At 43.0% G+C, this 26,190-nt stretch overlaps 1 protein-coding gene across 1 annotated transcript in view; it reads right to left on the bottom strand.

Moving 5' to 3' along the window:
* PLXNB1 (plexin B1) overlaps nt 1-26,190 on the bottom strand; it is a 97,339-nt gene that overhangs the window by 48,279 nt on the left and 22,870 nt on the right. Inside the window, exons 3-11 of the mRNA XM_070933505.1 lie at nt 21,422-21,550; nt 15,838-15,938; nt 13,040-13,172; nt 9,740-9,896; nt 8,006-8,114; nt 7,789-7,897; nt 5,670-6,524; nt 4,281-4,406; nt 2,100-2,222 (exon numbers count right to left, since the gene is read on the bottom strand). Coding sequence (XP_070789606.1) covers nt 2,100-2,222; nt 4,281-4,406; nt 5,670-6,524; nt 7,789-7,897; nt 8,006-8,114; nt 9,740-9,896; nt 13,040-13,172; nt 15,838-15,938; nt 21,422-21,550 — 1,842 coding nt within the window. The remainder of the gene's footprint in view (nt 1-2,099; nt 2,223-4,280; nt 4,407-5,669; nt 6,525-7,788; nt 7,898-8,005; nt 8,115-9,739; nt 9,897-13,039; nt 13,173-15,837; nt 15,939-21,421; nt 21,551-26,190) is intronic.

Raw genomic sequence — 26,190 nt, 5'->3', positions numbered from 1 at the left:
TGGCGGCCCGCGAGCCGGATGCATCACGCGCAGGCCACGCCCACCCCATCTCCGCGAAGGGGAAAAACATTGCGAAACTTAACGTGAAGGAAACGTGACGTGGCCAGTTTGACACCCATGATGTAGAGCTTTGTAGGTAGCAACCACCCCTGGAAGCAAACAGGCAACGAGCGCAGCTCATGAAGCAGAGGTGTCATGTGGGCACATAAAAACATGACTACGGTTATTCACATCGCGCCGTTCTGGAACAGCTGAAGCTTCAGGGTGGTCTTCAGGACAGCCCCATGTAGAGCACGTGCATTATGCAATTAGAAGTGTTTTGTTATTTGTATAAACTTGTACAAATGCATCATTGCAATTTGTAGCAAGCCTGGGATCTTAGTGACTATTCCATTCACTTTGCTGTAGCAATTTTCTGTTGTGTTTTGTCTTTTGTTCTTCCTAACCATCCGACTGGTATGTGTCTAGTTCAGGGGTCAGCAACCCGCGGCTCTGGAGCTGCATGTGGCTCTTCCATCCCTCTGCTGCGGCTCCCTGTCGCCGATTGGCTCCACAATTGATAGGGCTTTCGGTTAGGACAGGCAGAGGAAAAAGGACACCATGCTAGGAAGAGACTCTATGGTGAGGGAACTGAACTTCTGGTCGGTTCTAGAATTGAATGGGGGGCTTCTGGTTAGGACCTTTGTGTCTCTTTGAGTGTTTAAGGTTGCTGACCCCTGGCCTAGTTGAATATATTCACTGAGCTGATAGTATGAGTTTAGGATTGTTTGTATTCCTTGGATTTTCCTCTTAGTGTATCAATGAGGTCATCAATAATAATAATAAAGAATAATGGGATTCTGCCTTGGGGAAATAGGTTGGCTTTGTAGATTCTTGCTTTTTGCACTTAGGATTTTAGAAATAAAAATCAAACGGTGTAAGATCCTTTTCTTTTGTTAACTGTTTTCCAGATGGTTTGAATGTTCTTTTTACAATCTGATTTAGATCATTTTAACACTCATGTTTTTACTTTTTTCCAATTATTTCAGCTGATGACAGGAACATCTGGAGTAGTGTGAAGGATTATATTAAAATTATATCCTAGCACAAAATGGCACACAAGTTCCATACTTTTGTCAGAGATACGGATGCGACCAAGACTTGATTTTGGCTCAATTGAAGCTATCTTTTGTTATTGCATCGGTTTAGCTGAGACCAGCTACTATTTGTTTCCTTCCTTTTCCAGAATTTTATCATCGCTGAATATTCCGGCTGGTCACCGAGATTTACTGGCTTTCCTGTTTCTCCCCCATTCTATTTTCCTTTGTATCTTGGCTGTTATATATTGAAGCGGGGGAGTAACATATTTCTGATGACAGATTTTTATACCCAGCCTTTTTTTGGCTATGCTTTGGCAGCCACCGAGAATCACTCAACATGTGGGTGGCCTTTTAAAAATATCAAATAAGATGCACGGATATATATGCGAGCCAGTGTGGTCTAGTGGTTGAGGCACCAGGCTAGAGTTCTAATCCCACTTTAGGCACAAAGCCAGCTAGGCCACTCAGCTCACAGGGTTGTTGTTGTTGTGAGGAAAATAGGAGGAGGAAGGAGTACAGAAAGTCCTTGACTTTCGACCTCCATTGGGACCACAATTTCTGTTAAGTAAGACAGTTAAGTGAAATTTTGCCCCATTTTACGACTTTTCTTACCACAGTTAAGTGAATCCCTGCAGTTGTTAAGTCAGTAAAATGGTTGCTAAATGAATCTAGTTTCTCCTTTGACTTTGCTTCTCAGAAGATCACAAAAAAAGTGATCAGATGGGACACTGAATACATGCCGGTTGCCAAGCATTCAAATTTTGATCACATGTCCAAAATCACACTTGTCATAAGTCATAAGTCACATTTCATACATGTGACTTATGACACATGTCATAAGTCACATTTTCCCACTGCTACTGTTAAGTTTAAACAGTTATATGTCAAGGACTACCTGTATTAGATATGTTCAATGCCTTGAGTTATTTATAAAAATAAGAAAGACTGGGTATAAATCAATAAACAAATGTTGAGACCAAAGTTAGGGGAACACTGACTCTGCTCCCATGAAGCCCTTACCTGATGCAATTGGCAGGTGATGTAGAAAATAGAGGGATCATTTTCATCTTGTTCAATATAAGCCTCTACCGACAAAGTCTTCCCCTCCAGAACCAAGGCACATTCATAGTCCCAAAGCTGATCCTTGAAAGGAAAGGAAAGCAGAGTTGATTCTTATGAATGAGATTCCTGCCTTCCTTTCCAAACCTCCCATGTAACTCTTTTAACTTTTTCTGAGCCAGCCTTGGGCAAATGCATCAGTCTTCGCTATCTAACTACAACATTTAGACCCAGAGGTCTTCAAACTTGGCAGCTTTAAGACTTGTGGACTTCAACTCCCAGAATTCTCCAGCCAGCATAGTTTAAAGCTGCCAAGTTTGAAGACTTCTGATTTAGACTATTTCAAAGCCAGGTTTGTTCCATCCCATTTCCAAATCACTTTGCAAATTTGATAATATTTGCACGTTGCATTTTGCATGTGCATTTTCATTCTTAACTGCTTTATTTATACCATTTTCCCCAACAGCCACATATTTTTTGCAATATGTCTCACAAAGATATATATATATATTTGGTACACTATTCCACATGCAAGAGATTTCGGGCCTGGAGGTGACTGCTGTCAGGTGGGCGAGACTTATCTAAGCGACTCGCAACCTTCCCAACCCGGCTTCTCCATTGATTTTCCTTGTGGGAAGCCAGCAGGGAAAGTGTTGAATTGTGATCATAGGATGTGTGAACAGGTTGGCAAGTATCCAGATCACAATCAAGATTGGGAGTGGAGTGATTTTAAGTGCCTGTTTTTTTTTTTGTTTTTTTTTGATCCGGTCATCAATTTGTTCAATTTTTTGTCATCTTTAACAAAATTTTATCTATTCTATTTTGCCATAACACTTATTTCTTAATCTTAAATCACAAATTCAACCATCTTTTAAAAAAATTAACACATATTTACTTGATCGAAACAATTACCCTTCTATTAACCTACCTTAAATCTTAATTCAATTAATGTCTCATAATACATTTCACAATTCTTATCCTAAATCCTCACTATTAACAATACAATTCAAACATATTTATATTTCATGATGCTCATTAAATCTTTATTCCATTCTTACTTTACCAAATTTTAAATCCTATCTTTAATCTTAAAAATATAGCAATTTAACCTTTAAACATAGTTCTTAGTTCAAATAATGCTATTTAGTGCAATTTCTTAAGTGCCTGGTTGTAAGTGTCACTCGTTCAGCAGCGTCATAACTTCCAACAGTTGCTGAACGAGTGGTTGGTGAGTGAGGACTTTCTATATCAGTGTCGGCGAACCTTTTCAGCACCAAGTGCCAAAACGAGGACCTGGTCTTCCGATTTTTGGCATGAATGTGCGCACGAGGACCAGCTGGCTGGAAAATGGAACAGCAGCCACCTGGTGTGCATGCATGCGCCGGGAAGATGATCTTCCGGTTTCCGGTGTATGCATGAGCACTGGCCACCTGGTCTTCCAGTTTCTGGCACGCATGTGAAGACCAGCTGGCTGGTGTGCATGCATGCACCGGAAACCAGATGATCATCTTCCTGGCGTGCACATGCACGCCAGGCAGCTGTTCTTCCAGTTTCCGGTGCTCCCATGCACATGAAGACCAGCTGGCCAGCGCGCCAGAACCCGGAAGAGCAACGGGCAATGACTCGCGTGCCTGGAGAGATGGCTCTGCGTGCTGCTTCCAGCACGCATGCCATAGGTTCGCCATCACGGCTCTATATGGCACTTGCTTTTAAAGGAAAGAGAACAGAAATATGCTTCATATTTTATCTTTCCTTTCACAATCACCAACAATGAAATTCATAGAATGAATATCGCAGCAGGAGTAGGACAGTCATAGAAAAGGTGCAAGGAGTGGTGTCCTTGTACATATTTAAGAATTGTCTCTGCTGGCTCCATTCCAATCAGCGCAGAACAGCTGATTGGCATGCTAAGTTAGGCAATCAATCAAATCATTATTACCGTCATAGGCCAGCGAAATGCTAGCCTAGTGGCTCAGTTCTGCTCTCAGCTGGCTGGCAAAATTCCAGAAAATTTAATAACCGGCTTTCACAAGCCGGTGCAAGCTGGTTTCCAGCACACCACTGGGTTTACGCCCTCCAGGTAGAGCACAGGCTCACAACACCCTGCCCCCCCCCCCACCTGACCCGCTGCCACAGTCTTGCCTGGTAGAGGTGAAAGTTTTGTCCAATCAGGGTGATCTTTCTCTGCACATTGACCGGCATCAGAGAGGATCCCTGAATGCCCCTCACACACGGACAGGCTTCAGGCCCCCAGCTGTACTCCTCCGTCTGAAAGCACACAAACATGCTGAAGAGAGTAAAAGAGGATTCTGCATAGATCAGGGGTGTCAAACTCAGTTTCATTGAGGGCCACATCAGGGTTGTGTTTGACCTTGGGGGAACAAGTGGGTGTGGCCAGGGTGGGTGTGGCCAGCTCAATGTCCTGCAGCCCGCGCATGGTCCTCCTGGGCTCTGTTTTCAGCTGTGACAGCCTCCTGCAGTGCTCTGCCAGCAAAAATGGAGCCCGGGAGGGCTGCACACAGCCCTCCCAAGCTCCGTTTTTGCTGGCAGAGGGCTGCAGGAGGCTGTTGCAGCCGAAAACAGAGCTCGGGAGGGCCACACACAGCCCTCCTGAGCTCTGTTTTTGCTGGCAGGGGCACTGTGGGCCAGTCCTTTGCTGTTTCCAGGGCAGCCCTGCAGGCCAGATCTAAGCACCCCATAGAACGAATCTGGGCCCCGGGCCTTGAGTTTGACACTCCTGGCATAGATTAATAAAACAGAATATGCACAGAAACACTGAAACCAGGTTGTCCTATACAGATAATCCTCAACTTCCAACCACAATTGTGCCCAATATTTCTATTGCTAAGTGAGACCTTTGTTAAGTGAGTTTTGCCCCATTTTACGACCTTTCTTGCCATAGTTGTTAAATGAATCACTGCCATTGTTAAGTTAGTAACATGGTTATTAAGTGAATTTGGCTTCCTCCTTGACTTTGCTTGTCAGAAGGTTGCAAAAGATGATCACATGACCCTGGGACACTACAACCTTCATAAACTATGATCCTGTAGGGGATGACCAGACTGAGCCTGAGGGAGGGGTCAAACGCGTCATCAGTCATGAGTCCCTGTGCGCCCGCAAGAGATCTAAATCCAGCCCACCTTGAACTCCTTTCTTAACTGCCGCTAATTTTCTTTAACCATTAGTAGTTCAGATTCTTGTAGAGAGCTTAAGCTTGCAATAAATCTTTATACTTGTTTGAACTATCTGAATCTCCTGATTTTCCCGGTGCTTGACACAACCAGTTGCCAAGCATCTGAATGACCATGTGACCATGGGGGTGCTGCAATGGTCGTAAGTGTGAAAACTGGTAATAAGTCAATTTTTTCAGTGTCACTGTAACTTCGAACAATCAAATAAACAAATGGTTGTACTTCGAGGACTACCTGTAGTCATATGTGTTTATGCGTGTATGCAGAGTAAACCAGCCAATCAACCATCAATGACACGCAATAACATCTGTGGCGTTCTGAAGTGAAGCATGAGACTTACCAAATCCAGGAATCCAGGCGCGTCATATTGATAATCGAGTGTTGGGTTCATAATTCGAGGAAAATCAGAGATGTCACTCTCAGAGGAGTCCCCATCACCTGAGAGAAGGATGGACGCAGAGAAAGAAGAGGTGTCGTTTTCAGGTGGCAGCGAAACCATCCATTCCTCGCTCTCCTGGGATTCTGAGATCTCTTCAGGAGGAAGCCACTTTGGAAGGTCTGTAGGATAAGGCAACTCGAGAATGGGAGGCTCGGTCTCCAGGTCAATTGGTGGTAGTACGCTAGTAGATGTGGAAGGGCTTCCGGTCTGGTTAGGGGTGAGAGGATTTAGGGAAGAAGACGTAGGGGCAGACGATGGAGTGGAGGAACTTTCAGCTTCAAGAAAAGGCGTCTTTCCCTCTAGAACAGGCTGGGGTGTGCTATACATGGTAGTAGACGAATCAGTAGAGCCATCTTCTGGATCTGTAGCTGGTTCTGAAGTAGGATGCACTGTGGAAGAAAGTATCTCCAGCTGGTTGCTGGAGAGATATTCTGAGGTAGGACCAACAGTCGCAGTAGTGGGCACTTCAGTAGGAGGCAATGTCAGAGAATCCCGGGTTGTCTCCAGCAAAGTAACCGTACTTGGGGTTGATAGAGGTGCCTCTGTGGAAGTAAGGGTTTCGGGCTTCAAAGTGGTCGGGGCAGAAGTGGCTGGCAGGCTGGTGTAGATAATGGGAATGGTGGTGGGAGCAGGCATGGAAGTAGTCCCTGGTGTTTCCGAGAATGTAGGGGGTTCAGTGGCCACAATAGGCAAAGATGATTGTGTTGTACTTGGAATGGCTGAGGAAGGGAATGGGCTGGAGTCCAGTATCTGAGTCTGGAGAAGCAAAAGAAAATGGAGAAGAGATAGCTAGTCAGTGCTAGGAAAAAACAGGATCAAAAGGAGGCCATACTCGATGCCTGAGTTCATAAGGTAAAGGTAAAGGTTCCCCCGCACATGTGTGCTAGTCGTTTCCAGTTCTAGCGGGTGGGGATCATCTCCATTTCTAAGCCAAAGAGCCAGCACGGCCATGTGGTCGGCATGACTAAAATGTTGAAGGTGCACGGAGTGCTGTTACCTTCCCACCAAAGTGATCCCTATTTTTCTACTTGCATTTTTTACGTGCTTTCAAACTGCTAGGTTGGCAGAAGCTGGGACAAGTAATGGGAGCTCACTCCGTTATGCAGCGCTAGGGATTCGAACCGCTGAACTGCCGACCTTCTGATTGACAAGCTCAGCGTCTTAGCCACTGAGCCATCGTGTCCCTTGCTTTAGTTCATACACCAGCTTAACCATACTGTTGCTTTGTTCATATTGAATGCCATCACCAAACAAATACACCATGTTAGGGTGTGATGTGATACTGTGAATCACAGGACATGCTAAGACAATAGTTAGGCTTCTGCAATGCCAACCCCTGAAATAATGCATTTTAGTCTAATTGTAATACTAGTAATGCCATTTTTAAAAACACATGAATAATTCTTGCGTAATTAGGAGGAGGAGGAGGAGTGTCAGTGATATCTAGACATGAACATTATTGCATTTCTGCCTTCAGAAAGCAATCCTAAAAAAATGGAGTATACATAAATAGCAACCCACTGATTCCCAGGTTTTCTTGAAAAGTGCCCAGAAGGTCTCGTATTCTAAACCAGACTGAGCTAAGATTCTTATAAACTAGGAACAAGCTATCTTTTCATTCACAGTGTTTTTATTGCCATTTGGATCTAGGGTTGCACATTAAATATGTACACATGCTCACACACATGTATTCACAAATCCCCCACTGTCATCGTTCTCATAGAAGACCAATGTTGTTGCTGATGACAATGATGTTATCTATTCAGTCATGTCCGACTCTTGGCAATTCTATGGGCCAGGTCTCTCCACATCTACCGATCTTGCACTGCTTCTCTGTGCTTTGTCTATGCTCTGGCTGGAGTCAGCTTTGATGGTGTCCAGCTATCATGTTCTCTGGAGGGCTGGTTTCCTTTTACTGATAATTCTACCCAACACAATTACTTTGTAAATTCCCCCACATGATATGGCCAAAATCGGTGAGATGTAGTTTTGTGATTTAAAAGACCTATGAAAAACCTACCTTCTGATTGTAGATAATGGACCCATCTTCACAGACAGTTTTGTGTGTGCAGAGGTGTTGATGGACGCACCAATTACACCCCCAATGGCTGCTCACACATCCCTGGCACCTAAGAACAAGAACACAACAGCTGTTGAGTAAACCCAACCAATCGAAGCGAGAATGCAATCGTGGGGAAAGGCATCTGGGGAAAGGAAAGGTCTCTTCATGGACGTACGGTGCAGATCTCCTCAGGGAAGCCACAGCAGAACAGTCATAAAAGGAGAAAGTTGTTGAGGCAATGAAGATGTCGTGGAAGCGCACCTCCAGCTGAATGGTGATGTGGTCTGAAAATGGAAATCAGGCAGGCTTCAAACATGATGCCACAGCATCTGCAGCTGGAATTTGTATTTCCAGTCTGAGGGACTTACATATCAATATTTCTTGTTTCTTCTGTCTATGCTTAAACATAATTAAACAGGAAAAATTACAGATACTGTAGTCCTTGATTTACAATCGGGCACTTAGCAACCATTTGAAGACCTCCTTTTGGCCGACTTATGACCTGGATTGTGACCAAACTTCAGGCACTCGGCAACATGGCTACATTTAAGGCTGTTTGCAGCATCCTGTGGTCACGTGACAATGTTTTAGAATAATTTTCCTGAAAACCAACACTTCCTTCTTTTGGCAACACCGCACCCATAGTGAACTATGCATTTGGTTAACAACTGCAGTGTTTGCCTAATGACTGCCTCAAATAAGATTAAATCAGATTGGTCACCGGAATGACTAGTTTTAATACTGCTGACAACCAAATTGGGCAGGATCCATAACAGTCACATGTCAAGGACTATCTGTTATTCAGAGAACTAGCTGAAGAGAAGCTAAGGCTTCTTCAAGGCCAGTATTTTAAGACAATATTGATGCGAATCACATTCATCAGAACACAATATTTATGGTTCCCAAGTAACTGCTAATACCTATCATGACTTAAATCTGGCTTTGCAGGGGGGGTCTGTTAAAATAGGGTGGGCTGTTGAGCCCTGTTGAGGACTGTTTCCTCTTGGAGGGTTTGTGGTGCCATAGACAGCTGGGGAATATACATCTGGGACACAAAATCAAAACTATATGGTATTCGGGATGTCCATTCTCCACATCCCTTTCTCTCTCCCCCTCCCTCCCTCTCTCTCTTTGCTTGTCTTTTTCTCCCAGGTAGAAGAGAAGAGGCTGCTTTTAACTAACGGTCTAAAGTGATTTGATTTTAAACTGAGGGCCGAACGTAACCTACTCGCAGCCCACCACTTCCCTAAGGTTGAAGATGAATCATGCTGTAGAACAGGGGTCTCCAACCTTGGCAACTTTAAGTCTGGAGGACTTCAACTCCCAGAATTCCCTAGCCAGCTTTTCTGACTGGGGAACTCTGGGAGTTGAAGTCCTCCAGGCTTAAAGTTGTCAAGGTTGGAGACCCCTGCTATAGAAAACCTACAGCAGGCCTCAATGTCTTCTCCTAGAGCAGTGAGGGAAGTCTATGGGATGACTAGATCTCATACGTGGCCTCTAGAATGGTTGGATTGATATTTTTGGACCTTTCTGAACATTGGGATATTTTAAGCTGTCACCTGCATAAATTAAACTCCGAGTACAATAGTTTTCCTCCTGTTTTTCAGGAATTTAGGGAGTAACCTGTCGCAAAATACCTGGCCACAATTTCGGCCTTGATCATTCTGGTAATGCCATTAGTTATTCTCCTCACAACTTTGCGGTTTCGAAGCAAGACTGAATGAAAAGATGTGGCAATGAGACTGAAAAAGGATGTCCATTCTAGCCCTGTATCTCATACCATCAAGCTGAAGAAACCAACTGGTATCATTACAAAGCAAACTGTTTCCTGTTTCATTCTGGCACAGCGGCCTGCTTATCCTTTCTAAAACATTTCCACCACAGAGACCTTTCCGAACATGCCACTTACCTGTCCCTGCATTCAAACTTGGGGCATGGTTGGGCTCTGGCGAGGGGCACATAATGCCTGAACCCATCAGTATAGCTGGGCTCTTATATTCTCCAAAGAAGCAAGAATAGGACTCTCCATTCTGTAGGGCTGGCAAGTCCGAAAAAGTCAGGAATATCTGTCAATCAGAGAGCAGACAGATCAGTACAGTAATTTGCTTTTCCTAAGGAAGATTCTCTTGCATAATCAGCATTCTCTCCCTTTTTGAAAATGAGGAGGGAGCATGGAGAAAAACAGAGTTGTTTGTCAGGTGCGAGAAACCAGGAGCCAGGATAGAGTTCAAAAGCACTCTGAGTTTATTCCATATAAGAATCTGATCTACTCAAGGCAAATTGGTGCAAGATAAGAGTCAATAAACTTCAAGGGGAGGGGGGGGGGTTAAGTTTTCGGGGGTGTAGGGACTCTAGACTGATGATGCATTTGGCCCATCCCTTAGGGTCAGCCTGGTTATCTCCCATATTGTAGAGATAGGTGATATGCCAGTGGTGGGTTTCAAAAATTTTTACTACCAGTTCTGTGGGTGTGGCTTGATGGGCGTGGCAGGGGAAGGATACTGTAAAATCTCCATTCCCTCCCCACTCTAGAGGAAGGTTACTTCAAAATCCCCATTTCCTCCCGATCAGCTGGGACTCGGGAGGCAGAGAATAGATGGGGGTGTGGCCAGTCAGAATTTTTACTACTGGTTCTCCGAACTACTCAAAATTTCCGCTATCGGTTTTCCAGAACTGGTCAGAACCTGTTGCAACCCACCTCTGTGATATGCTTATATAAGTGAGCTGGAGACCTATGTACACTGATGTAAATCTATGTAAACTGACAACACTTCTCTTTAATCAAAAGTGACATCCAGGCCTCCCCAAACATTCTTGTAAAATATGAAGATGGTCAACTAAGCTTTAAATAGGCCAGACAAAACATAATGGTGCTCTTTGTGAACTGTCAATTTAAAAAGTTTAAATTTTGGCTGTAATTGCACAGTGTGCTTGATTAAGCCAATTATACTCTATATATTGTGTTTACACATTGTGTAAAGTTGGGTGGGAATAATATGTTTGTTTGTTTTCTACTTACTGTGTTATTTGACTCTGCCACATAGGTCAATTTAGTAACCAGATTAGGCATGTGCATGACGATATTCTTTCAAAATGTAATTTACTACAATCATATCCATGTATTAATTTACTGCTGAGTTGAATCTGCCTTCCCTAATCATCTTGCTGAGTTGAGGAAGGCCAGTTGAGACTGTCAAAGGAACACAGGATTGTCTATTTATTCCGCAAAAACTGGCATGGAAGAACAAGAGTGGAACAGAAAAATTGTCCTCTGGTGCTTAGGAAGACGTTCCTTCTCATATGGAAGGACGAAAGCTTTCTATGTGTTCTATGTGTTCTGAAAGCAAAGAATAACATGGCGTTCCCATGTAACACCTCTCCTGCGCGAGATGCACTGGCTCCCGGTGGTCTTCCGGGTGTGCTTCAAGGTTTTGGTTACCACCTTTAGAGCTTAGGACCTGGATACTTACGGGACCGCCTGCTGCCACCAGTAGCCTCTCACCGGCCAGTACGCCCTCATAGAGAGGGGCTCCTCAGGGTGCCATCGGCCAAATAGTGTCGACTGGCGGCCCCCAGGGGGAGAGCCTTCTCTGTGGGGGCACCTGCTATCTGGAATGAGCTCCCCCCGGAGATACGGAGGATCCCGGATCTACGCACCTTCCGCCGCACCCTCAAGACCTTTCTATTTCAACAGGCTGGCCTGGCCTAACTTTCCCTTTTTAAATTGTAAATTTTAAATTTGTCTTAACCATTGGGGGTGTTTTTAACTTGTCCCGGGCCAAATTATTTAATGTGGTTTTATACTATCTTTTAAATTTTGTAATCTATGTGTTTTATTTTTTGGCTGTTCACCGCCCTGAGTCCTTCGGGAGTAGGTCGGTATATAAATCTAATAATAATAATAATAATAATAATAATAATAATAATAATAATAATAATAATAATAATAATAATAAAAACCATGATTGGATTTGGTTCTACCATATTCCTCTAAGAATATGGTACAAATTTGAAGTGAAAAACCAAGAGTGAGCTTTCACCCAGGCACTGGACTGGCAGTAATCTTTTGCAGTATGTTCCTGAATCAAAACTTCTGGGCATCTGAAGTTCTGAATTCATGAATTCTGGGCAGTCATTAAACATTACTACACTGCATTTTTGGATTTTTTAAAATTTCTTAAATCAGAAACAACCTTCACAACCAGTACCAACATTCTATTCTGTTTCCAGAGTGGGATATGTCAAAGCCATGTTCATTGCTGTTACCTAGTTTGGGTAATGAAATGCTCGTAAGAAAACAACCAAGCTCAGAGACCACCAAGGACCCTGAAATACTCTTCATTGCTCTCTGCTGACCTATAGGAGAGATGCTTCTATTTCCATCACAGCTGAAAGTTTTGGAGACAGCTAAGTTAGAGCAAGGAAGATTTAGGATCTAACCTCGGCTATACTGGCAGAGACATAGAGACTGTCATTCAGTGCAAATCTTCAATCCTAAGGGATTGGAAAGGATTTTTGGCTGAAATTCTGGGAGCTGCTACCTAACAATACTGAAGTGATCTACAGATTAACAAAGTTGAAAGGGACCTTGTAGGTCATCTAGTCCAACCACCTGCCCAAGCAGTAGACCCTACACCATTTCTTACAAATGGCAGTCCAATCTCTTCTTGAAAGCCTCCAGTGATGAAGCTCCCACAACTTCCGAAGGCAAAGTTGTTCCATGGGTTGATTGTTCTCACCGTCATAAAGTTTCTCCTTATTTCTAGGTTGAATCTCTCCTTGTTCAGTTTCCATCCTTTGTTCCTTGCCTGGCCTTCAGGTGCTTTGAAAAATAGCTTGACCCCCTCCTCTCTGGGACAGCCCCTCAAATATTGGAAGACTGCTATCATGTCTCCCCTGGTCCTATTCTATTTGACTCAACATCTTCTGCCTGTCTGTTCATTCCCCTCCCCCCCTTCTCTTTTGACCCACACTATTCTTCTATTCCATCCACCTGTTCTGAACAAGCTTCTTTCGGTCCCCATAGTTACCCAATCAACATCCATTTAACATTTTGCAATAAGAGCAAAAGTGTAAATAGACTCCATGTTCTCTCTCTTCATGTAAAAGATGCGCACACATTCAGGCTTTTGCTGTCACTGGAGGGTGAGGTACCATCTCATGATGGCGTCTCTGCCTTCAAAGGGAAACGTTATGGATCACAGCTCACGTTTTTCTGTTCTTCCCTGCTGATGCTGGTGGGGCTTAGAGACAGGACGGATAGACATTGCTGGGCAGAGTGAAAGCCCCATAGCCACTGCTCTTTCACGTGGAACCTGGTGCATTCGGAGCGACGGCTACACCTGCAGAGACACGGATAAAGGCAGAGCAACGAGACTCTTGAATGAGGCGATTGTATAGGGTTGCCTGAAAACATCCATGCTGTTCCCAGAAAATATACCTTCTGCATAAGGAAAGTAATGAATGCTGCTCTGAGCCCCTTTGCTAAGCCCCTAAAACTTAGCAACTTTAAGAACAGAACAGAACAGAACAGAACAGAACAGAACAGAACAAAATTCTTTTTTGGCCAAATGTGAATTTGACTCCGGTGTATAGGTAGTCCTTAACTTACGATCACAACTGAGACCAAAATTTTGTGGTTAAGTGAGACATTTGCCCCATCTTACGATCTTTCTTGCCACAGTTGTTAAGTGAATCACGGCTTCCCTGTCGATTTTGCTCATGAAAAGGTCAGAAAAGGTGATCTCATGACTTTGGGACACAGCAACAGTCATAAGTACAAACCAGTTGCCAAGCGTCTGAATTTTGATCACATGATGACGGGGATGCTACAAAGGTGGTAATTAAAAACAGCCAAAAGTCACATTTTTTTTTTCAGTGCTGTTGTAACTTTGAATGGCCACTAAATAAACCATTGTAAGTCAAGAACTACCTGTATGAGCTCTCAGTGTACATGCAAATAACAATATAACATAATTATAAGATATCAATAGGAGAAGGTAGTAGAAAAAGATAAGATGGATGTCTGGACTTTAACTCCCTAAATTCTGCAAGTTGAAGTCTGGACATCTTTAAAGGTGCTAAGGTTTTGAAGCACTGCCTTATGGAATAATCAGATGAGGTTGATCTGCAAGCTGGTTTAATTTGGAGAAACTCCCCAACTCTTAGCACTGGATCTCAGTTCCAAAGCCAAATCCTCAGTAATGTTTTTGATCCCTCACAGAAACCAGCAATTAAAGAATGTTCGCAAGCAAAGAGAAAGCTTTTTAATTTATGTTTTATGTTGCTTACACATAAATGCAAATATTATAGAAATAAGAATGCAACTCAGAAAACAAAACTAAAATGGCTATTACACTTTTCTGCTTCCATTAAAAAAACATTTTTGTTTAGAAATTTCCTCCAACCCTAATTCTCCAAACAGCGCCGAGAAAATACTGGAAAATATAAATGGAACATCATTTTCAATAAATTTCCTTTTATGTTTCTTGCCTGGTAACATTTGTTTGCATTCGTATGTGAAACAACAGATAATGGGCTCTTGGAAGTGATTCTTCTTTCCCACTTAGAATCTGTTCAGTTAATTTACACATAATTACCAAATCCCAGGAACAGATGTAATCAATGAATTCGTCTGGGAACCTCAGATGATCTCCAGAAGTAGATAATGCACTGCTTAACAAGGAATTTTAATCAGTACTTTCTAAATTGTAAGAACAATGTCCTGCCAAGCCTATTAGGGAACAAATGTTTAGGATTTACAGGGACTTTATAACCAACTTCTTGAATTACAGTTTACAAGAACTTCCAAAAACATTGTATTTGAATTCAGGACTACTGCTGCATGTGAACAAAGGATTCTGCAAAATCCTCATTGGTGCCCCTGAAGGAGTTCTTTAGAATCATCCAGCACAAAGTTATAGCAAAACGTTTTTTGGGGGGTGGGGGAAATTTTAGGATTGCATCTACTTCACCCTCTGGACAGTGTTGTGTTAATTTCTGGAAGTCAGCAGAGATATCCCATATGAAAGCAGATGGATATGAATTCCCAGGCTTCGACTCAACCCTTCCAACACCGAGTGGCTGTGGCTGCCGGCGTCCCGGTATAGCCAGCTGACGCCATCGCTGGTTATTGGGGCGAATCATTGGCCCCCACAGAGAGGGCCCGCAACTTGGGTGTCCTCCTGGATGCGCGGCTGTCCTTAGAAGGGCATATGACAGCCGTGGCCAGGGGGGCTTTTTGTCAGGTTCGCCTGATACGCCAGTTGCGCCCCTTTCTGGACCGGGACTCCCTACGCACGGTCACTCAAGCACTCGTCACTTCTCGTCTGGACTATTGTAACGCTCTCTACATGGGGCTCCCCTTGGGGTGCACCCGGAGGCTCCAACTGGTGCAGAATGCGGCTGCGCGGGGGATTATGGGAGCGACGGGGCGCTCCCATGTGACTCCTCTCCTGCGCGAGCTGCATTGGCTTCCGGTGGACTTCCGGGTGCACTTCAAGGTGTTGGTGATCACCTTTAAAGCGCTCCATGGCTTAGGGCCAGGGTACTTACGGGACCGCCTTCTGCCACCAATAGCCTCCCACCGGCCGGTTCGCTCCCACAGAGAGGGCCTCCTCAGGGTGCCGTCGGCCAGACAATGCCGGCTGACGACCCCCAGGAGGAGAGCCTTCTCTATGGTGGCACCTACCCTATGGAACAATCTACCCCCAGAGATACGAGTGATCTCCGACCTCCGGATTTTTCGTCGGGCCCTAAAAACTCATTTTTTTCAGCTAGCCGGTCTGTCCTGATTTTAGGGTTAGTTTTAAAATTTTAATATTTATTTTAATTGACAAGTTTTAAATTATGAGCCAAATTTATAAATTATTTTAACTTTATTTTAACTGTGATGTTTGTATAGATGTTTTTTATCTGGCTGTTCACCGCCCTGAGTCCGAAAGGAGAAGGGCGGTATAGAAATTCGAATAAATGAAAAAAAATGAAATGAATTAAATGAGGTCTTACTTTCCTTGAAGAACACACCAGCCACAATACGGGTCTTTCACTGCCAAACAGGACTTGCAATCGGAGAACTGAGAACATTCAAAGATGGGGATTTTGGCCAACTGGAAGAGAGAAGCAGAGAATGGATTTTGACGTGCTGTTATACTATAATTCTATCCAGTGGTGGGATTCAAATAATTTAACAACCAGTTCTCTGCCCTAATGACCGGCTGGTTGGGCGTGGCCCAGTGGTGGGTTGCTACCGGTTCTCCCCGGTTCTTGCGAACCGGTAGTGGAAATTTTGAGTAGTTTGGAGAACCGGTAAATACCACCTCTGCCTGGCCCCATCCCCAATCTATTCGCTGCCTCCCGAGTCCCAGCTGATCGGCTAGAAGGAAAAAAACTGTTTAAACTCTTGCCGCGGCGCTTCAAAGGGCTGCACTACAGCTGATCAGCGGTAAAAGGCAGTGTGGTGGTAGACCAATGCGCTCCAAAAACAAATGGGTAGACTGGTGCGCTCCAAAAACAAATAGGTAGACAGGTACGGCTCTGCAAGCAGTTAAAAGCCTGGTAGACCAGTACCTCTGCTAAATCCTAAAGAATTGTCACATGACCATCAAACCACACCCACAAAATAAGCCACGCCTACAGAACCAGTAGTAAAAAAATTTAGAACCCACCCCTGGCGTGGCCATGGTGGGCATGGCCGGGGGTGTGATAGGCACTCGGCCTACTGCACCCCCCTGGGAACAAAAATGGGCCGCGGGGTGTGTGTGTCCATTTTGGGCCTAGGAGGCCTCCCTACAGCCTCCTGGGAGCAAAAAACGGGTCACAGGGAGGTGTACTGCACCCCTGTGCCCCGTTTTGAGCCTAGAGGGCCTCCCTGCACTTACCTGGGAGCCAAAATGAGACGTGTTGGGACTCCTGGAAGGGGCGGGGAGGGGAGGGGCCAGCCAACAATTTAATTACCAGTTCACCCGAACCGGCTGAATCCCACCACTGATTCTATCCCAGCATTCTCCTAGGAACTCAAGACAATGCACAGAGCAGGTCTCCCCTCATTCGATCCCACAACAGTTTTTGGAAGCTGATCTCTATGGCTGACCAGAAACTTGAGCCTGGAATTCTCTGTTCAGTTCAAAAGCCCAAGCACTTTCCAAATTAAGAGTCTGTATTTTTTTTTTTTTTTAATTTGATTTATATGCCGCCCTTCTCCGAAGACTCAGGGCGGCTTACAATGTGCTCAGCAATAGCCTTCATCCTTTTTGTATATTTATACAAAGTCAGCTTATTGCCCCCACAAACTGGGTCCTCATTTCACCTACCTTAGAAAGGATGGAAGGCTGAGTTCAACCTTGAGCCTTGGCGAGATTCGAACCCTGCAGTAATTGCAGGCAGCTGGTCTTAAGCAGCTTAATAACAGGGTGCTTTAAACCCTTGTACTACCAAGGCTCTACCAATCGTATTGCTCTATTATCCTGGCGAGATGGGCAATGGTTCCTTAATTTCCTTTAATTTCGACACTCGTCATTTGAAGAAGTGGAGGGGAAGAGAATTTAATCAATTCATTTTGATAATGTATCACTTTTTTTGTGTACAGGGGGTCCTCAACTTACGACTGCTTGTTTAACAATGGTTCAAAGTTAGAACAGCCTCGGGAAAAATGACAGTTCTCGAAGCCATGACTGTTGCCCACCCCCACAATCACACATTCGCAATTCAGGCACTTAGCAACTGGCTCGTATTTACAATGGTTGCAAGTTTCTTGCGGTCATCTGATTCCAGTTTACAACTTTTCCAGCTGGCTTCTGACAAGTAAAATCAGCTGGGGAAACTATATTTGCTTAACAACTGTGTGATGCACTTTAACGACCACATGATTCGCTTAACAGTCACAGTAAAAATGATCATAAAATTGGGTCTAGTCACATGATGACTCAATGAATGCATCACTTAGCAACCAAAATTCTGATCCTAATAGTGGTTGTAAGCTGAGGACTACCTGTACTTTCTTCCATGTTAGAAGCAGAAGCAGATTTTTTTTCATTATTAAAAGTTCTAAGATCTGTATCTAAATGTACTTGGTTCAAAAACCACATATTACAATTTTGGTTTTGGAATAGTTCCTGTTTTTATAACAAATGGCCTATTATTACTGCACCAGAATGCTCTGTTTTTCCTAGGTGATTCTGACTGAACACAACAGCCTTATTTAAATATGCAGAATATATCCAGGCCTGCCCAGTTTCTGTCACTGCTTGCTCCAGGTGGGAAAATTATCAAAGATCCAAAAAGTTACAGCAACAGGCAGGAAGGAGGGTACTTGCAAAATTGGGGGCAAGAAGAATGGGGGCATGAGATAGGCTCCGATGAAATTTTCTGGTATTGGATTTATATCAAGGTTGAAATTCCCAATTCCCTTGGACACAGAGCTAGTAGTCCCTAATGAGAAACTTGATGGAGAGCTGATAAAAAACAGAAAGCGATCAATGGCACCAGGCTGGGAGAGATTCTTAGATAGAGGAAAATTTCATCTGCTAGGCTTATTCCACCGTTATCTTATATTTTTTTTTGGCTTCGGTACAATATTGTCTGAACCATTTTATAATTAAAAAGCTAACATTAACTCTCCCGCCCCAGCCCTCAAATGAATGCTATGAAATGGGGTCCTTTGAACTGATTCCTAAAAATGTGCTTTGCAACATTTGGTGAGTTCAAAACACAGCACCTTTCTATAACTCTTTAAAGCAATTCTGGGCTTTTCCCAAGATCACCTAGCAGCTGGAGAACCAGGTGCCTAGTTTGAGGAAAAGACACAACAGCTTTCAAAAAATTTTTTAAAAAATTGCAGATGAGACCCACACAAGCACCCCTTGTTTTCCAAAACACAGTTTTGGAGCCGAGTGCAAAGCCTTGCACAGCTCTATTGTGCATTTGCAGATAAAAGTGAGAGTTTTACCTCACACCCACGCCAGAGAAAAATTACACCGTAACAAATCTTGACCACTGCAAAAATCAAAAGCCAGACAAAACTGGACAGCCCTGTCAAAGAAAGGCCAAGAAGGCCTTACTTAGTGTGGGAAGGAGAAAGAGGTACAAGTGGGTTTAATGATGGTTTCTATATAAAGAACTTGTTCTTGAAACCCAACAGTTGCCAAAGGTTCTGGATTCTTGTGGGTCTGCAAAGTCTGACAATGTTGTATTTACTCTGATGGGGCTGATTTGCAAATAAATGGTTTGCAATCCATAGGTGCTAGATAGTTTAATGCCTACATGTATGCCCATTCCTAAGTATAGTTACATAATCAGTCTTAAGTCCTGGAGTCCTTGGGAAAAAGCAGATAACAAGATGAGAGATAAATTAAAGGAAAGTATGTTCATGAGACTGGTCCCTTCTCTAAATCCCATATCCATTTTACGATTACATCTTTATTTCACTTTGAGCTTAATGCTCTTATTTCCTGAGTAAATAACACTTTAAACATGGCAAAGGTATATGATCTGAAGTCTCCATAGCAACCATCCAAACATCAGTGGGCTAATACCATCTGAAAGGCCATGATTATATTTAAATGTATTTCAAGTTGCAAGCAAGAACATCCCTTGTTTCAAAATACTTATTACCAAATAAATGATTCTTGTTCATTTCCACAAGGATGTTTCAGTAAGACTACTGATCAAATTCTAATTAAATACAGACGCCTCTATTTTATTTTATTTTATCCTATGGGCACACGCATTTGCACACCTTAGATATGCCATATACCAGACCAATCAATTCCTTAAGTTGATTTTCTCCAGCTGTTCCACAAAACTTGCGCTAAGGTTTGTAAACCTTATTTCTACATTGCTTTATTTCTCTTGAGATCTTGTACTACATTGGTGGCTTTATTTTCAATTTTATTTCAAAATGAAATGCAACTCCATAGGTCAAAGTAAATTAATACACAGCTTTTGCTTCTGGCAGGGGAGGGGGGGCTTCCAATATTCAAGCATCATCTGGATATTATGACTTTATTATATTTATTCATGGATGCGTATTTTTCATCCTTTACTACAGGGTTGGGAAACTACGGCCCCTTTACAACCTGTGGACTTCAACTCCCAGAATTCCTGTGCATGGCTGGCTCAGGAATTCTGGGAGTTGAAGTTCATAGGCCATAAAGGGGCCATACTTGTCCACCCCCACTTTACTACACCAATGGCTCAGAGAAGATCACCATTTTATAAGAATGTTAGAACAATTTCTCCTTTGGGGCACACAGGATGAAAAATACATCGAATCACTAAATGTGGCTGAAAGTCCAAATGCTGCAAGATCTTAAAAATGTCATCAATTCCAAATCATTTGGCACATCTCTAATATTTTGAATACTGTTTTATTTATTAGATTTTTTTAAAAAACTCTTATTTATTACATTTTTATTCTGCCTTTATTACTTTAGAAATAACTCAAGGCAGGAAGCATACCTAATACACTATTCTTTCCTACTATTATTTTCTCCATAACAGACCAGTGAGGTGGGTTGGACTGAGAGAGTGATTGGCCCAGCTGGTTTTTCATGCCTAAAGCAGGACTAGAATTCACAGTCTCATGGCTTCCATTTTCTTCAGGAGTCAATCTTGTACAGTACTGGCCAAAATTGTGGAAACCTTTTGGGAAAAGTGTATTTTTGAGGTTTGATGGCTAATGACACTTTTTTTTGGAATTTCAAGATAATCATATTCCACTGCTGGAATGGCCTGGGAATAGCCCAGACCTTAACCCAATTGAAAATCTATGGAGCCGACTAAAGAAACTTGTTAGTCAGAAGCGACCCAGCAATAAAACCCAGTTAATAGAAACAATCATTCAATCTTGGTTTCACATTATAACAGCTGCAGAACTAAAAGACTTGGTTTGCTCCATGGGAAGACATTGTAAGGCTGTAATTCATGCTAAAGGTTACCCAACTAAGTATTAATTGACGTGATAATTTTTGTATATCTCATTTTTTCTACGTGTTTCACTTTTCTTCTTTATACTGTAACTGCTATTCTAATAGCAAATCCTCCATAAAATTTATTGCATTACATTCTTGATCAAATTATCTTTCCATTGATATATAATGTTATGGTACTACTCCAAACAAAAGTGGTGTTATTCGCTAGTTTTAGAAAATACACTTTTCCCAAAAGGTTTCCACAATTTTGGCCCCTACTGTAGCATTTAAAAAGGAATTATGCCTGAATATTGGTACACAGCTGTGCCGTTAAGACAGAATAATTCTATACACGTTTGCTTGGAAGTAATATCCTATTATAGTCCTATCATAGATATTCTTGGGTATGGGTAAAAGATAGGATTGTATCCTTAAATGTTTAGCTGCAGAGAATATTTTTTTCATCTGCAATGTTTTTTCTTAAGATCTGAGGTGGGATACATTAGTTGGGGATTCTGTTTGGGCACTACTGGGTTCTTTTACTCTACTGATTTAGCATGCCCCATATGGAACGGAACGGAACGGAACGGAACGGAACGGAACAGAACAGAACAGAACAAGCTCTCTCATCATCATAGGATGTTTTTCCTCATCTCCATCAACAGGGCCTCATCTATTCTCACCATTGACTGAGTCATGACGTAGAGGTGCTCTTTCGGCTGGTCGAACAGGAGGTCTCGACATACTGCACTGTTCAGCTGGATCATCAAAGAAGCATAGAGGATGGCCTCTCCCGTTGTTTCCATGTAGCCCTGCAAGGTAACAAATCAAAATGGCTAATGCTTTATTTAATTGAAAGGGATAGAGAAACTATCTTGGAGGAAGCTTGTTAATTGTATCCTTTGGTGAAAAGGAAGATTATTGTTATACCTCTTTTATTATCAGAAACCTTCCCCAATACTCAATGTTGCAGTCAAAGTAAACTAAAGATTGGCATTTTCAGGTAGGGAGCACTGCAGCACACAATCAAGCAATAGTGTGGGTACCTCCCAAAAATACACAGGGCCAACCCAAAGGTGCTTTTTCAAGAGGTAATTGGACTTTCTTGTTTTTCTTTGAAGATGTTTCGCTTCTCATTCTGAAGAAGCTTCTTGGATGAGAAGCGAAACGTCTTCAAAGAAAAAAAACAGAAAGTCCAGTTGCCTCTTGAAAAAGCACCTTTGAGACAACCATGACCTGGATGATTGACAATCTCCATAGACACTTAGAGCCAAAATCTCGCACGTTCACCCAAATCTCAGAAAACTGTTAAAGGTCCTAATCTAACATTTTTCATATTCTCAACTGAAATCCTATCGGTGCTGTGAAATCTCACCAATTTCAACCATCCTGATGTTTTTAATTAACCGTTATTTAATTTCGGCAACTTTAAGTGTTATTGATGATGGACCCAGAGGCCTAGTGTTCATTGTCAAGTTCTGGTGCAAATATCTTTTAAGACATTTCCATCAAACTTAGTTACATTTCAGATTTATAAAAAAAAAAGATTGAGAAGAACCTGCATTGCCGTTTGTTTGCTGGGAATATTAGATCAAGATAATGGTGTTAGGAAGAGAAACTTGCCATCTGGAAGATGGGTGAGGAAGGCCCCTCCCTCCCAATTCGGGTTTGTAAAAAGGCAGTTCCATGTGGACTGTCAAAAGGGGAGCATGCAAACAATCGGACTTTTGAAAAAGCAAAAGCAAATGGTTGCCAGATTAAAGCAGGGCCACGGGGAAGGGGATAGGGAAGAGAAGCCAGGCTGGTGTTCACTGCATTAAACAGATGTGGCTGGACATATGCCTGCATTAGAACTGTTAGGATAATACTCCCCACCTCTCCTCCAGAATCTCGAGGGAATGAAATACAGGTAGTCCGCAAGTTGTTACGACAACTTATTACCTCAGAGATCCCTTCCAACTCTGTTATTTTGGTAGTAGTTCAACACACACAAAGGGCACGAGTTAAAGGAAAAGAAGTTGAAGTGAAGTGTGACTCAAATTTTGGCAACTTTAAGAGCTATGGTATGAATTCCTGAATACCCAGCCATCATGGAGAATTCAGGAATAGAAGTCGACACCTCTTTAAAGTTGCCAGGCTTGAGAAATATTGTCCCAGTGGGTAAGAAAGCATACAGAAGGGTGCCATATATGTTCACCTATTGCAAGATCGTGCCAAGGAAACCACTATTTCTTGAACAGCAGTGTGTACAACCATTGTGCGTCAAACCATTCTGAGCGTGACATTTCCCTAAAGTCCCATTTGCAGCACAAAACTGTTATTTACCGTCCATTCCAAGCACAAAACTGCTGCTCAGAACCTTTTCTGCCCTTGAAACAGAACTTTCATGCTTCCTGTGGGATTTGTGATGCGAGTTCAAATAGATCAAATGAAACGCTTTGCACTCTTCTACCCTGCGACCTAGAGAGAATCCAGATGTGAAATAATGTAGATATGGCCTTGGGAAGAGGAAAGGGAAAATGAATTATTAAGAGTGGAGGAGAGGGGAATGCGGGGGGGGGGATCTCAAAATAATGCCCCCTTCTTGAATAGAATAGAATATTATTGGTCAAGTGTGATTGGACATACAACGACTTTGTCTTGGTGAATATGCTCTCGGTGTAAATAAAAGAAAAGATACATTCGTCAAGAATCATAAGGTACAACACTTAATGATAGTCATAGGGTACAAATAAGCAATAAAATCATATTAGGAAACAGTCAATATAAATCTTAAGGATACCAGCAACAAGGTTACAGTCATACAGTCATAAATGGGAGGAGATGGGTGATGGGAACGATGAGAAGATTAATAGTAGTGCAAACTTAGTAAATAGTTTGACAGTATTGAGGGAATTATTTGTTTAGCAGAGTGATGGCGTTCGGGGAAAAAACTGTTCTTGTGTCTAGTTGTTCTGGTGTGCAGTGCTCTAAAGGGTCGTTTTGAGGGTAGGAGTTGAAACAGTTTATGTCCAGGATGTGAGGGATCTGTAAATATTTTCACAGCCCTCTTTTTGACTCGTGCAGTATACAGGTCCTCAATGGAAGGCAGGTTGGTAGCAATTGTTTGTTCTGTAGTTCTAATTATCCTCTGAAGTCTGTGACTGTCTTGTTGGGTTGCAGAACCAAACCAGACAGTTATAGAGGTGCAGTGATTTTGTTAAGTATAAAATGTGGTAAAGAGAAACTGTGTGGGATGAAGGCAAATGTTCCAGGATAATGCTGTAGAGCCAATCTCATTCGGTCACGGGGAGCAGAGGTTTAGTCTTCCAAGCTTTCGGACTCATACTGGAGCCAATCCTCAGGGAAGTTCCATGTGGATACGCTCCAGCACGAATCCAAAAACTCGGAAAACTAAATTCTGATTCCAGTGACTGACCCAGATTGGATCCTAGAAACTATGCGGGCTTTCAGGATTGTGATTCTACCCCACAGAGAGCATTTCTGGAATCTCTGTTGGTTCTGGCTCTTGACTTTGCCTGTCTTTATTGGCTGCTATCAGATCAGAATTGTAGCCAATGAAGCTTTGTAATAGCTGCTTTGGAGTACTTCTCCCCAGTCTGGTCCCCTCTATTGTTTTTAGACAACCTATCAGGCAGCGGTGAAATCCACTTACCTTCGCTACCAGTTCGGGAATGGGAGCGCGCTCGCTCGCTACGCACACCTCTTTTGCGCATGCACAGAGGCTCAAAAACAGGACATAATGACGTCCCGGCAGGTGGACAGAGCCTCCCGCCGCTGGCACTACTGGTTCGCGCGAGCCGGATAGATCCGGCTAGATTTCACCACTGCTATCAGGTCTTCACACTTTGGTGCCATCAAAGGAAACCTTCCACGATGTTGTTAACCAAAACATAAAGTCACCCACATTTACCTATTCTGAAGTGCTGCAAATGGATGCCAAGAAGCCCTTAGATATTGGAATGTCCTCCTCAGAAAGATAGTTTCTTTGCAGGTCGAAGCAAAATCCATTTTGTTTTTTCCAGGTCTTCTAATATTGTGTTCATGCAGTTGTGGTTTTCGTCTTTTCTTTGGCTCTTTTTTCTCCTTACTGTTTTAACATTTGTGATATACGTTATTCTGATATTTAAGCTGTATTACAGTAGATGCTGTAATAAAGTGGTTTTACCAACCATTGCATACTGTAGTGCAGTGTTTCCCAAAGTGTGGTACGCGTACCCCCAGGGGTACGGGAAGAGTTTGGTGGGGGTACGCGTTGCACCAGAGTTTGGTGGGGATCACGTGGGAATATCCACTGCACCGTGCTTAGCTGCACCCACAGAACAAGGAAAGAAATAGGCGCGTATCGCAGTTTTTACACGGGAACGGGGGCCATCGTACATCGTATCGCAACTCATTATGGCGGGAACTTCTGCGCATCCTTCACGCAGCTCGGGTTCGGCCATTTTTAAACTGCGGGAACATTAACAGTTGATGTTGAGCCGCGGAGCTGTTTAAACGCCGGAGAATTGCAGTGTTATCTAAGTGTTTCCCAAAGTGTGGTACGCGTACCCCCAGGGGTACCATATGTTTTTAATGAGGGGTACTCAGCGTTACGAAAATTATAGAAGGGGTACACATATGTCAAAAGTTTGGGAAACACTGCTGTAGTGTTTCTTAATCTCACCAACTATAAATATGTGGACTTCAACTCCCAGAAACGCTAGGTGGCGCTAATGCCCCAAAATGAAGCAATGTTGGTTTTCTGTGTAGTCTGATTAGTGTGGACTGACAGCAGGAAGCATTGCTGTGGGACCAGGGGTGTCCATGGAGGTGGCATGGGGAGCAGACGGTGATGTGTACATGATGATAAAGGTAGTCCTCAATTTACAACCATCCATTCAGAGAAAAGGCTGTAGAGATTCTCATTCATCCAAAGGTGCTTTTTCAGGAGGCTACCCACTACCACTATCCTGTCAGAGCTGAAGAAGCTTCTTGGATGAGAAGCGAAATGTCTTCAAAAGAAAAAAAAGAAGTGTTTCCTGAAAAAGCACCTTTGGGATATTCATTTAGTGACCGTTCAAAGTTACAATGGCAATGAAAAAAAATGACTTCTGACCGTTTTTCACACTTATAAACCATTGCAGCATCCTTGTGGTCATGTGATCAAAATTTTGACCGGACTGTATTTACGAAGGTTGCAGTGTCCAGAGCAGGGGTGGGTTCTACTTACATTTACTACCGGTTCGCAATGGGATCGCACGAGCGCACTTGCTTCGCTCGCGCATGCGCAGAAGCATTTTGATGGTGTCAGGGTCAGTGGGCAGAGCCTCACACCGGTTTTACTACCGGTTCTATAGAACCGGTCTGAACCGGGGGCAACCCATCACTGGTCCAGAGGTCATGTGATCACCTTTTACAACCTTATGTCAAGCAAAGTCAATAGAGAAGCCAGATTCACTTAATAACCTTG

The sequence above is a fragment of the Pituophis catenifer genome, unplaced genomic scaffold (assembly GCF_029215685.1).
Source record: "Pituophis catenifer annectens isolate HBS135680 unplaced genomic scaffold, rPitCat1.0.hap2 SCAF_2, whole genome shotgun sequence".
NCBI lineage: Eukaryota > Metazoa > Chordata > Lepidosauria > Squamata > Colubridae > Pituophis > Pituophis catenifer.
This window is presented reverse-complemented; position numbering and strand designations above follow the sequence as displayed.